This window comes from Populus nigra, chromosome 1 (genome assembly GCF_951802175.1).
Source record: "Populus nigra chromosome 1, ddPopNigr1.1, whole genome shotgun sequence".
Classification (NCBI taxonomy): domain Eukaryota; kingdom Viridiplantae; phylum Streptophyta; class Magnoliopsida; order Malpighiales; family Salicaceae; genus Populus; species Populus nigra.
In genome coordinates this window covers 30,229,594-30,243,540 of record NC_084852.1, presented here as the reverse complement: position 1 = coordinate 30,243,540, position 13,947 = coordinate 30,229,594, and the positions used below count along the sequence as shown (strand labels likewise).

Here is a 13,947-nt window from a genome sequence, read left to right as displayed (position 1 = left end):
TCCAGGTCCAAAACCAAGCTTGACTTAAAAACATCACTTGTTATAAATGTGGCCAGAAAGGTCATACTTCCCGATTCTGTGAAGTCAATACAAAATTACATAAGCTCCAAATAGATGAAGAAACAATTAACCAAATCCAAAGCCTTTTCATTGAATCTTCTGATATTGAATCAAACCCTTCAGATACTTCTGAAGAAACTTTCCAAATTGATGAATTAGCAACTTCTGATTCCGAGATCTCATCCCACTCAAAACAACTCAATGTCTTAACCAGAGACCAATAATTTATTCTTGAAGCCATTAAAAGACTAGATGATCCCCAATTACAAAAATCCTATTTTGATAAACTATTGAATAATTTCAACAAACCTCAGACACCCCAGCCGTAGATGATCCCCAATTACAAAAATCCTATTTTGATAAACTATTGAATAATTTCAACAAACCTCAGACACCCCAGCCCGTCCAAAACCATTTCATTCTACCTACAACCAGTACCAACACATATGACCTTACAAAAATCATCAACAAGAAAAAGAAATCCAAACCCATAGCTATTATCCTATAATTACAATAAGAAATTAAGATCCTTAAATTTGAGTTACAAACTCTTAGACAAGCCCAACAAAAAGAATCAACCATTTTACAATAGATTCTGAACCAAAATTTGAAGATCAAACCCCTAAGACCCATACATTACATCATGCATTGTCAAACATCAAACATGTTCCTAAAAATTTCTTTGTTGTTACAAATGATATAAATCATACCATTATTCTTGGAACTCCTTTCATTGACATAATTACCCCTTACAAAGCCAAACATGATTGCATAATTTCAAAAATTAATGGTGTGCGACTTGTTTTCCCTTTTTTAGAAAAATCAAAAACTATAAATCTTAATTTAATCAAAGCATGTTTTATACATAAATATCATATCATTGTATTGATCCATGGAAAATAATTTCATTTACATGATCTTAAAAAAGATGTTTCTTTGCAAATAATTGAACATCAATTACAAAATTTTGTTTTACAAAAAAAGAATTTTAGATTTTCAAAATAAAGTCGAGCATGAAATTTGCTCTGATCTGTCAAATGCTTTTTGGAGAAGAAAACAACATGTTGTTGATCTTCCTTATAAAGATAACTTTTCTAAGAAACAAATACCTACAAAAGCGAGACCAATCCAAAAGAATGCTGAATTAGAATAGCATTTTACACTTGAAATCCAAGATCTAGAGTCAAAAAATCTCATCCAAAAGTCCAGATCACCTTGATCGTGTGCATTTTATATTAACAAAAACTCTGAAATAGAATGAGGCACACATAGACTTATGATCAATTATAAACCACTTAATAAGGCTTTAAAATGGATAAGATATTTATTTATTACAAAAATTAAATTTTGCTTTCATATTTTCTAAGTTTGATATGAAATCAGGTTTTTAGCAAATCTAGATCCATGGATCGTTACAAAACTACATTTACAGTCTCATTTGGTCAATATGAATGCAATGTTATGCTATTTGGTTTATATATATATATATATATATATATATTGGTTGTGTCTTTTATCAAGATTTCGGTAGAGTTTCTTCTATAAATAGAAAATTCCAAGTTATCAACTTGTCAAATCTACACTTTTATACAACTTCCAAACCACGATCAAGTATCCTAGATCGTCATCCACATCAACCATTTATCAATTAAATCCAAGCCATACAACATCACATACAATTAATTATATAACACATTAAATTATACATTGAAAAGAGTTTACATGATATGATATCCTAGCGTAGATGAACAACAAGTAAATATAATGGGTCATTTAATTTCATATGTCTATAACAAAAAATCAAGCAAACATATATTACATGCTTAAACAAAATTATATTATAAGTCAAAATATACGATAACATACCTAGCTTATAAAATCAAAAGTGATAAGAGAATCTACTCCTGATAGGTATGAGATAGTCCTAAAAGTTTTCTACATTAAACCAACATAAATAAATGATATAGTTTTATTAACATAATTAGCCTTCCCATTTCTCGAAATAGCTAATCAAACCCATTTTTCAATTATACCTTTCATATTGATATCAATACCGATGAACCTCATAAATATCATTAATCTCTTAAATTGATAATGATTAATCAAATCTAAAGAATGTCGATACCAATGTAATCCATTGGTATCATTAGTCTTCTATATCAGGAACAATTAATCAAATTTAAGAAATATCAATACCAATATAACTCATTCATATCACTAGTCTCCCAAACCGAGAACGACTAATCAAAGTCTTTAATATTGTCGATTGTCCACTTTGTCAATGTTGATGTCATTGTACCCATTGACATCATTAGCCTCCATAACTTGGAAAAACTAATCAAATCCAAGCAGATGCTGATATCAATTTATTACATTAATATCATTAGCTTCCAAATCACCTCGAACAATTTTCTTTTTTTCTTTCACCTTTTTATCTTTTTATACATTGCTCATGATTGAACATTAAAGAAAATTGCAGATAAAACATTTCAAATAATTCAAATAAAAATATTATGGTGTAGGACACCTATTTTGTGTTTATACTCTCATTGCGATTGTTTGCCTCTTTGCAGATCCTGCAGTCCTTCTTATACCAACATGATTTAAAATCATCACTCCGTTTTAAAGAGAAAATCATCTTAACATTAAATATTTTTAATCTCTTATGTTGAAAACTTCATAAACAAGAAGTTACACACAAACCCACATTTTTCTTCTTAACAATTTAACTTTACTCAAAAGGAATGATATAGTTAGCTAGTACATTTTCCTTTTCTTTTATCACTAACTCAATTTGATTCAATTTTCAATTTCAAACATATAAACTAGCATTATTGTTTACAAATGTTCTTTAAACTTTAAACAAATATTTTCCCTTTTTATTCTTGTAATTTCTACTATTAAAGTACTGCATCAAGAACATTTCTAGACAAATATTAAAATTGACTAAATCTAGCCGATTTAACTTAATCAACCTAGAACACAGTTTGATGACTTATTCATAATTAAAGTTATAAAATTTGGCTTTGAGTGTGGCTTGTCTTTTTAGAAATCCAAGATACAAAGCTATAATTTTGATGAAGGGAAGAAAACCTATTTATGCCATTAACAATACCAAAACTACCTATTTTAATAACATATATATTCCGTCTGATCTTTCTTTAACTTTTAACCTATATAAAAAGTTTTATAGCTCCAAATTAAGTAAAATTAGTCCCATTTGAAATTTAACACCCCTAGCTACAATTTTCACAAAGAAATGCACTACAAATTCTATCATTTACTAGTTCAAACTTCAGCTAAAAGTCAATTGATAAAACTATCCAAATTCTAGTTCATCAGCTTGATACATAACCAAATATTTTCATGCAATTTTTCACAATTCAAGGCAATAATCTTCATTCACTATATTTTTTAACACCATTAAACATAAGTCCCACAACAATCAACTTAATCATATTCATCCTCATCTTAAAATGACCCAATATAAAGGTAAAAAGAAGTGCAATTTCCTTTAATTTTCCACACCCTCTATTCATTCCATCTTTGCTAACTCAATTAAAACAAGAATTTTAGCTAGATTAAAGCACCCCCAAAATTCCTCATTTGACCAAATATGGTCCATGCCATTTACACTTTCATTTTTCACAATTCATCTGTTCTTTTAATTTGTTATATTTCTTTCATCTCATTACACACACACACAAAACCTACTCATAACCCAAGTAATTTTTTTTCTTCTTTTTAAACATTATACACATCAAAGTTCCATACTAACATTTCCATATGTTCATCCTTCTTTGTACACAAAGAACACATAATTAATCCACTACATATTTCCCATTTCATAGTTTGATTAAACACTTTTTATTACAAACTTTAAGCCAAAATTCTACCCCCTCTATTTCCCAAAACCAGTTGGCCCGATACCAAGGGTTTCCTCTTCGTTTGTTTTGGTTTTTTTTTTTCATAATTCCTTTCCTTTTTACTCTTCCATTGATAACCTAACATTATTTGCTCTAAAATATCCAATTCCAAAATATTTTCAAGAACCCTAACATCATAATTTTATGGTGTTACATCCCCTCCATCAATTTCTACTTAAAATGCAAATTAAAGGATAAAAACTCCCTTACCAAATGAATTTATGCACAAGATTGTGATTTCCTTGACAATTTTTCCTTCTTCTCTTTCTTTTTCATCAAGTTACTTGCTCTCACTACTCTCTCACTCTTCAAACGATCCCTATCTCTCTCAAATGCTTAGTGTTTGGTTCTTTCTTCACATGCACACACAATATCTCTCAAATTTCTTCATGTAAAGACATGTAATGATGCTTTATCTTGAAGAAAATAGGAACAAAGTCCCTCTCTCTTTTCATTGCTATTGTTCTGAGTGAACAATAGCATGTACTGTAGTTGAAGAATAATATTTTCGATTAGTTACCTTTTTACCCCTTCTTAGTTTTTCCCCTAAAAGTTTTTTTGTTACAAGCACCCCCCTCAACTGATATTTTTATCTAGACATCTTCCTGAGGTCAGATCGCTATACACATTTAACCCAAGATAAAATAATAAAATAATATGTCAGAAAACCCTTCATAAAATTTCACCTTGATCCAACAGTCGGATTGAGAGATATGCTAATATCATTAAACTGGACAATTGGTAATTTACGCAAAAAAAATCCAAATTTTGCGCACTACTTTATTTACTTAAATCATCATGAAATATTCCCCTAAATTTATTATTATTAATTAAACATTACAATATTTATCACTGACTGACAAATTTATTTGTTTGTTTGTTTTTCTTCTTCTTCTTTTAACCAGAGGTTTACAAATTAGATAGAGCTTAACAAATAGTTTGGGTATTGTTTAGGGGTGAATTTAGTGGTACTTCGTGGTTTGGTAGTTATTACATATCGGAAACACAACATTTTATAAATATTGCATGTCCAAATCGCAACTTCTTAATTTATATATCATTTACAATTATGTTATTTCACCAATTCTTTGTAGCCATGTTATTTTGCAAAAAAAAAAAATTGTGCTGATAAGCAAAAATAGCTAGAAAACTTCACAGACATAAAATGGCCTAGTTGTACAATCATCTTTTTATTGTGATTGATTCGTGTCTTTGTTATTCATTATACCCAGCATTTTCCTAGAAAAAATAATATGTACCTTTATAAGTTTTAAATGTTATATATATTCGTAAAAAGATGCATTACCAGAAAACCGGAGAAAACTAACGGAATTACTGACGGAAATAATTCCATCTCAAAATCTGTCGGTATATACCGACGGCCTAACTCCGTCGAAGAAACGGTTGATATATACCGACGGAATATTTTCGTCGGTATATACCGACCGTTTCTCCGACAGAGTATATAGTTTGTCTGGAAAGATACAATGGCGTGGTGACGTGGAGTTTTTTCAGACGATTTTACCGACGGAATGACGAAGGGATTCAAACTGAGATAACCGTACAGTGACGTAGCACTGTCACCGACGGAATCACCTAAGGAATCACTGACGGAATGAATCTGTCGGTGATTCCATCAGAAAAAGCCATTATATACCCACCCCCTCTGCTGACACTCTCTTCCTCTATTTCTCCTTATTCTTCTTTCCCATCCCACCTCTCCCTTCCCAAACTGCAACCAACCACCCATCCCAACTCTCCACTATTCTCAACACAAGCATTCAAGTTTTTTATACCTTGTACGTGGTCACAATATCTATTTCTTGTGGATTTTATCATTTTTTATAAATAAATCTATCCTTTTTAGTTTTAATATTTAAATATGAATTTTATTGTTTTTTTAGTATATATATTTTGTTAATGTATGTACTTGTTTGATTGTTATTTGTCAAAGAAACTTGTAGTATGAATGTATAATTTTGTAGTTATTATAGTTTTTTTTAGATTTTATCAAATTATATGGTATTACATGAGATCTTGTAATTTAAAGGGAAAAAAAAACAAATGCGAGTGAAAATCCTAAGGGAAAATTAGAAACCAGGATATGAAGAGGAGAAAAATAGATTATTAAACAGCCAAGGAAAAAACAATAAAGTTTGTCCAAGACAAGAAACATATATACTTTCAGGACATAGTTGAATCCTTACAGGCAATGGAAATGAGGAAATTCTGAGAAAGGAAAACACTTGACTTGGCGAGCTTTGATGATGAGGGATTCCGTCCAGTATCCAAAAAAACTTGTTTGGAATCAAAACTTTTGTTTGAGAAACAATTAAGGATGCATGCAAAAGATTAAGTACTCCAAACATACGTACGTAAAGAATTAATTGTATTCAACTAATAAACAACTGAATCACGCGTACAGAATTCAGGATAGATTGTAACGATTCAGTGCCATAGAAATTTATAAAAAAAAAGATCATTGCCTTGACTGTACTGAATATATATTATCAGATGGTTGCAAAGATTGTCTTCCAGCAGAAAAGTAAGATAGTATCTACCCAGTGTCCGGTCCATTATCGGACATGCAGAATGGAAATCAATTATTTGCAAGAATTCAAACTTTGCTCATGAAAATGACTTCAATCTTTGGATCGGAGCACTAGGATTGGAAGCACAGCTTGCAAAGGACGACCAGCTGCAACCATGGAATTTTTTCATGTCTGCTTTTTTCCACTTGCGGTTTCCTCTTTGCGGCGGAAAAATCCTAGATTTCCTGTTGCTGGAAGAATCTTTAGACTTGAAGCTCCAGAACGTGGACATGTATCGCTGATGCCATCCTCGTTTTACATAAATCTACGTTGAATTTTGCATTTCGACGTTAGGATTGTTTCTCAGTCCTTCCTATCTTGCATAGTAAAGAGATTTATAACTATTTTAGGAAATTTTGGAGCAATTATTGTTTCCCTTTTTCTCTTTGTGAAATTGAGAATACGATGCACCCTTCAACATGTTTATTATGCCTGTCCCGTTTGCAACAACATTTCATGGTTCATTTTCCTGATCTGCAGTTGTCATACTGAAAATGTTTTTCTAATGTTGCTCTTTGCCCAAGCATTGTCCAGTAAGGAAAGAGAGGAGGCCATGTATCTGCTATTCTAGGGTTGAATCAGTTATCGCCTGAAATCTTAATTCCTGGTTCATATTATGAAACGGCCTACTGGAGATTTATAGTATGTGTACTGTTCTGGATGAAGTATGAGGTAAGAGATAAGATGATTAAAGCTACAGGATTATATCTACTATCTGCTTTTGAAATTTAGGTCAAGTGATTTGAGACAGTAACTGACCTGACTAGCATGACATTTCCCTTCTGAGACTGACACGTAAGGGTGGGGTAGTGGTAAGACCGTCTGATTTTCACCAGCTTCATTAGCCAATGCAAGATCTCTTAGCCTGTTCAGCTCCGGCAAAACCACTGATGCAAGGTCTGGCCTATCCTTTTTCCTCAACTCGCTGCACTTCAACGCCAGTTTTGCAAGCGATAACGCTTCTTCTACAGGCCAATCTGTCTGTGTTTGGTCAAGAATATCTGAAAAGGTTCCTTCCTCAATGGCCTGCGCAACCTGGTGAGATAGACCCATAGGATTCTTTGCTGTAATAAGCTGTAACAGTACTATACCCAATGAATATATATCTGACTTGACGCCTAGCAGTCCTGTCTGCTGATATTCCGGATCAATATAGCAAAATGTGCCAGCTGCTTCTGTCTGGCAATATTGAGAAATAGTGTCAGCTATAGCTAGCGGAACAAGCCTGGCCAAACCCACATCCGAAATCTTGCTCACATAATTCCTGTCTAAGAGAATGTTTCCAGGCTTAAGATCGCGATGCACCAAGGGTTCTGGTTTTGTTTCATGAAGGAAAAGTAGGCCTGTGGAGATTTCAGAAGCTATGCTAAAACGTTTTCTCCATGGAATTGGAGGAGTGTTGCCTTTCCTGAAGAGGCAGTCTTCCAAGCTGCCCTTTTCCATATACTCATACACGAGGCATCCATACTCTGGGCAGGCACCAAGCAGGATAACCATATGTGGATGTCTCACGTTGCTCAAAACCTGAACCTGTGTTGATAACATGGGTCGATAACTTATTAAAAACAGAAGGAATTAAAGGCTACAAGCTAATTGTCATGTTGTTATGCTTTCTTATTTCTTCCTCATCACATGCTCGCATCTTTGATCTGTGTTTTTGCAGAGAAGAAGGGAACAAAAAGCAAGTTTACGACCTATATCATTGTCATTTTAAATTGTTTAGCTTTTGAAGTTGTAGGAGAGGAGGTTCAATTAATCTGGCACATGCTGATTCCACTAAGGGAGTGTAGTATCCTCAAGCATTTAAAAATGAAATCGACATGCGTGTTAGTTGGTGAAGTCCTTCAGGCTAGCTCACAGGAATGCACAAACTGAGCATCTGCAACTCAGCATGCTTGCCACAATCTTCAACCATTCTCCACTTAGATTGTCATTCTTCCTCTTTTTTTGTTTTTCTTCTTCAAGTTTTCATTTCTACCAAGATTGCCTCTCAGCATGATGATCAATCATAGCTAGTAAGATGGATATCGGGCGTTTCTAAAATACAAGTTAGCATGTTACTGTCAAATCTATATTGCCATCTAAGTTGCATTATCATCTTTGTGTATACTTGAAAGATGTAACCTTGCTGAAAACTTGAGCCTAACCTAGGTTTTAAATTCTAAAAAATCTAACAGTTGCAAACAGCAAATAAAAGAATGTTAAGCTTACATTTATGCAGCGCGCTACACTAACAAAATAATATACGATACCTCTTTATGAAATTGTCTCTGGCCCTGCGACAAGTCTGGTCTCAAAACTTTGATGGCAACCGGAGTATGATCGAGTGTGGCTTTGAAAACAGGTCCGTATCCTCCTTCACCGATCTTGTTGGAGCTCTCAAAGTAATTTGTCGCAACTTCTATCTCTTCAATAGTATATTTGCGATATAGCACACTATTTTGTGCCAAACATTTTATTGCTTTTTTCCTCTCTTCTGCCTCTTGTATGGCTCTCTTTTCTGCAGTCTGTCTCTTCTGAGCTTCCATTTGTGCTAGCATCTGTGCCATTTTTGCTGCTTCTATAGCTGACTTGGCCTTTTGCCTCTCCATCTCTGCCAATGACAGTGCAGCCTCCTCAGCAAGCTTTGCTTCATCTAATTTACGTGTTTTCAATGTATGCAAATGCTGAAGGTGACTTGCCTAAAAACAAAACAAACATAGAATAAGCTTACTCGTGCACACTCAAAAGCTCATAAATCTTATCGATCTACGATTACGATATTACCATATGTCTGGCCAAAACAACTTCTTTGCAAACTGAACTATACATTTCCATAGATTGCTTCAATTCGAGTTTTAGTCTCCTTATTTCTGCTTCCACCACATTCTGCGACAAGGAACAATATTTATTTCAATAATGTTGTGATATCTACCGCTTTAATGGAATTCTAAAATTTCTATAAGCCCTAGGCAGGACCTGCACATGATTGTTTCTGAACTGCACGTTTAATCGGTTCTGTTAAAATAAAATAACTTTCATGCTTGAATTTTATACATGCAGCTTGATCCCGAATATCAGGAATCTCAAAATACAAATGATCTCTAAAAAGTCTAGCTGAAGTCTTTGTCGACATGATTACATTTTCACAATGCTGAAAACAGAATTAACTATAGTTCAAAAAGCCAAGAGCATCATCCAACTTGTCCCACACGAATGAGCACCTTTCCCCTATAACCTATTTTAACTTTGAAAATGCATCTTATAATGATTTTGGAAATGAAGTCAAATGTCTTGGAGCAGTTGGAGACAGTCACCATCCTGGTTGAAGATTTGATACAGTGGCCCTATGTATCAACTTTTAATGAGAGATACTCACTGGGGTTGGTGAGAAGTCCCTAGGACTTTCTGATGTTATTGAGAATTCAAAATCTTCAGAGGAAATTTCAGTTGATACTAAACTTGGTGGCCCTGAAAGTTCACCGAGACATGATACAAAATCTCCTTTCAACGCATTCGGCGCTCGACCATCCATTGATGTTGTAAGAGTCTGGTAGCTGAATGTACGCTCCTCACGTGGTGCCTTCGACAGAGGATTGCTGTTTTTGCCAAAAGAAATTGTATCAAAACATTTACTTTTCCAACTTGCATGACTTAAATTGTATTTTTCCGCTAGCAAGTAAGATTTCGGTAAGCAAGAAGTATATACCGCTTCTAAGTGCACCCTTCTCTACTGAGAACATTCATGATTGGATTAATTAAGCTAAGCTTACAATTATTTACCAATTTACTATAATCATAACCTCATTATGGCAGTCGGATGTTCTTCTTTTCAGCAAGTCTCAAGAATGAATGAACATTTTGAAAGCTTTGACTGTCAAAACAGAAGTAATGACACTCTCCAAGCAAAACATATGATTAATCATATTCCAAAACTTACCTAGGAATATCTTCATGTTTTGGGCTATCGGATAGAAGATAAGGTAAAAAACCCTGGTGATTTTGTTGCCTTGTAGTTGCAATATGAGTAAGCATTTGAAGGTGCCTGGGAGTGGCAGGTGGTGTTTTAGGTGCTTGAGGCTGTCCTGGAGGAGTAGCGGCACCTCTTGGTGTTCGAACTTGCCTTCGGTGAGAAGCATCACTAGTAGGTGTTTCAGGTTTCCTTGGACCAATAGCAGTACTAGTCGGTGTTTGAGGTTGCCTTGGACTAGTGGGTGTCTGAGGTCGACTTTGGGACTGAATTTTTCCTCTTGAGATAACATATACTCCACAAGATTCTGGAGCAAGTTTTAGTAAGCTGGATGGAATATCTAGATTCCTAAATTTCCTGCATGAAGAAGATTGCCGTAGGTTACAATTTTTAACTTTCCAATTGCACAAGCAGTACGGTTTTATCAGTTGATATGTTTATTAATGCATAACTTGTCTAGCTCATTAAAGCATAAATTAGCAGTGTGCTGGAACTGCGCATAGCTGCAAGAGCTCTTGCTTTCTATTATAACAGTTGATGTTTTTCAAGAAAACCTAAACATTTGAAGCCAAAAAAACTATGACAGATCTCAGTTGATTCAATACAGTTTTGAATCCACCAAAACTACATAAGTATGTGATGTGTGTGTGTGTGTGCGCGTGCGCAGAAAGAGAGGGGTAGACCTTGTTAGAGGATTCCTGGTGGAAGCACCGAGAATAATATTGTCAATGCAGTTGTTACCAATATAATTAACTAGTGCTCTTGCAATATCGATATCATGGATGACTACTTCCTTCAATTCAACCTGAATTCCCAAAAAAAAAAAATCAAGGAATCAGCACATTGGCAGGGTTCAATGAGATCTTCTATACATGTTTGGCCTTTTCCAAGTACGGTATTATGCAAATGCAGCCATTGTAAAGGGTGCAGCACCAAAAACAAATATATCAAGATCATGGAGCTTGCAATGCCCTTTTCTGGAGACATGTTTATGAAAATTACTCACTCCTTTTCGAGCACAAAATCCACGGTATGGAAGGAATAGCTGCACCTCCTGCTGAGTTGGTGGACGACCCTCTTTTGGTACAGCATCAAAACCCTCTGGGAAGCCAAGGAAACACAAAATCAAACACAATATTGATTAAGGCAACAATCTGTAATGCCAAACTCAATAATTTCGGTCTCAAATGGAATTAACGCAGCATATATGATACAAACAGATAGCTTGAACTTTAATTAAAGGTTCAGCATTATCACGTATGCCTTTCAGCTGGGGCTAGCTAGACATCCTGCCTTTGTTCGAGCTGCAGTGCTCTCCAAATTTGAACAAGAAAAAAGACCATGTGTAGCTCAAAGGGCATTCAATTCTGAGTTTGAACTCGTGTTTTGTCTTCTATACTTGTAATTTCCAATAACATTAGTAATGTCAGTTATACATGATCCTTTCTCATAAAATTTCACAGAATTTATCATCATGCCTCAAATTCCTTGGAAAAACAAATTATCATCTTGTACATAAATGTTTTCACATTTGAGAAAATAGTGTTGTGTTGATGATGGAATTAATTAGGAGCTCCTTACGAGGATTAAAGGTTTTGATTCGAACATGAACAAGGATGAAATGACGGCTTTTGTGGTTAAAAAAGTTTTCTACAGCCCATTTCACTGCAAGCTGGCTGTTCTTGTCTTCATCAATAGCAATAGCTGTGATTCCGTGCTTTTCTTCCACTTCGGATAAATTTGGTAGAAACAAAGCCATGGAGGATGCATGGAAACACTGAGAAAACTAGACCACAAAAACCAGATGAGGTAACGCTAAAGTTTCATGTCCAAAATTGAGCTGAACAGAAAGAAGATCACAATGCTGCATTGTTATATATAAGAAAGAAGATGGTTTTAGTTTCCTGCCAAGATAACCGTCTGGTTACAGTGTTTTAACTAAATTTAGTAAGAGAAATGACATTGATGACAAGGAAAACAAAAACATTAGCCAGCCACAGCCAGCAGCCAGCAGCCAGCTCCATAACTATATATTTCCTTCTCTGGATTGATGCTGTTAAGTTAGTTTTGTTTCTTGACAACACACTTGTTTTAGTGTGAGTTGTTTGTTGTGATTGAGGATTAAATTTCCAATTTTCTGAAACAAAGATGCTTTGCCGGGGAAACTAAATTTAGAATATGTATGGTTATGGTAATTAATTAATTAATTATATTTCTTTTATTCCAGGTATATATTTCTAGCTGTTGCTTTTAGTATATTTGTGGTTGCCAATTATCTCGAACGGTAGTTCAACTGGTATAAGTACGTATTCCAAAGCTCATAGTAATTATTCATATGTTCAAGCTCAAAGTATCCATTTTGTAGCTTTTAACTTTTTCCTTCTAGATGACTTTCCAGGATTTTACCGATTTTCTTTCCTTCCGTAACAAAGCCTGCCATCCTTCTCATATATGATGTTTTACGCAAAGGGGAATTGTGTTCTTTTGTCGTTGGGAAAGTGGATGAGTGCGTCTACATGTGTTCTTGAGAGGTAGAATTGATCAGCTTATCATCTTCGAACATCTTTTGCAGGCTACAACGAAGCATTCAAATCTGAGATATGGTCTCTGATAAAGAGAATCTTGAGATATGATCTATTCAATTTTCCTACACTTTCTATTCGAGTTGTCTGACACATGTAGTTGATAGTGTGAGGCTGTGAGCTTTAGCATGCTGACAAAATGTTTTTGCCATGTCTCACAAACAAGTTAAAAGGGCATTGCATTTCAAGGGTTATAACTTGAATTAACCCTTTTTTTTCTCTCTCTTCTTTGTTTTATTTTAACAAACACGATCCAAGATGGAAATGAACTAAATGATAAAAACAAGCTTCACCAGAGGGTTTAGCATGACCTACCACTACCACTTGGGAGGACTTGGGTATGAAGATCCTTTCTTTATGGTGTAGTTTCTTACTTGCTCGCATGGTGCAATCATATATATCAAGCAGAAACGCTTCCAAAAAAGGAACAGATGGGGTAAGTTCAATAAACACATGGCTTGAAATGATGCCACATTTTAACAACAAACTTTTGGATCTTGACAATTGGCACCAAGCATTGAATATTGAGAGTTCTTTAAATCACGAGTGCCGTTCACTTCTGATGGCATTTGCATAGAGAAAGAGGACACCTGTGCTGTGCATACCAACCTCAAGGAAAAGAAAACATTAAAATGAAGAAATATCAGAACCCTACAAGGCTTCAAGCAACCTCAAACATCTAACCAAACGCCATCTACTAACGAGGTGCCATGCTAGACCATCAATTCAACCTCTAACCACACATAACTACTGCCACAAAATGGAGCTACTTCCAGTTGAAATCTTCTTCTTTGGCCATATGCTGAGATTTTGTACCAGACAGTCTAACGAGGAAAAAA

At 34.6% G+C, this 13,947-nt stretch overlaps 1 protein-coding gene across 1 annotated transcript in view; it reads right to left on the bottom strand.

Moving 5' to 3' along the window:
- LOC133681184 (U-box domain-containing protein 34-like) overlaps window positions 1–12,285 on the bottom strand; it is a 31,620-nt gene extending 19,335 nt beyond the window's left edge. The window contains exons 1-9 of the mRNA XM_062104349.1: window positions 12,108–12,285; window positions 11,533–11,627; window positions 11,210–11,331; window positions 10,497–10,883; window positions 9,936–10,155; window positions 9,614–9,710; window positions 9,344–9,462; window positions 8,830–9,258; window positions 7,337–8,107 (exon numbers count right to left, since the gene is read on the bottom strand). Of these exons, the coding sequence (XP_061960333.1) occupies window positions 7,337–8,107; window positions 8,830–9,258; window positions 9,344–9,462; window positions 9,614–9,710; window positions 9,936–10,155; window positions 10,497–10,883; window positions 11,210–11,331; window positions 11,533–11,627; window positions 12,108–12,285 (2,418 nt within the window). The remainder of the gene's footprint in view (window positions 1–7,336; window positions 8,108–8,829; window positions 9,259–9,343; window positions 9,463–9,613; window positions 9,711–9,935; window positions 10,156–10,496; window positions 10,884–11,209; window positions 11,332–11,532; window positions 11,628–12,107) is intronic.
- Between the last annotated feature and the right edge of the window lie 1,662 nt (window positions 12,286–13,947).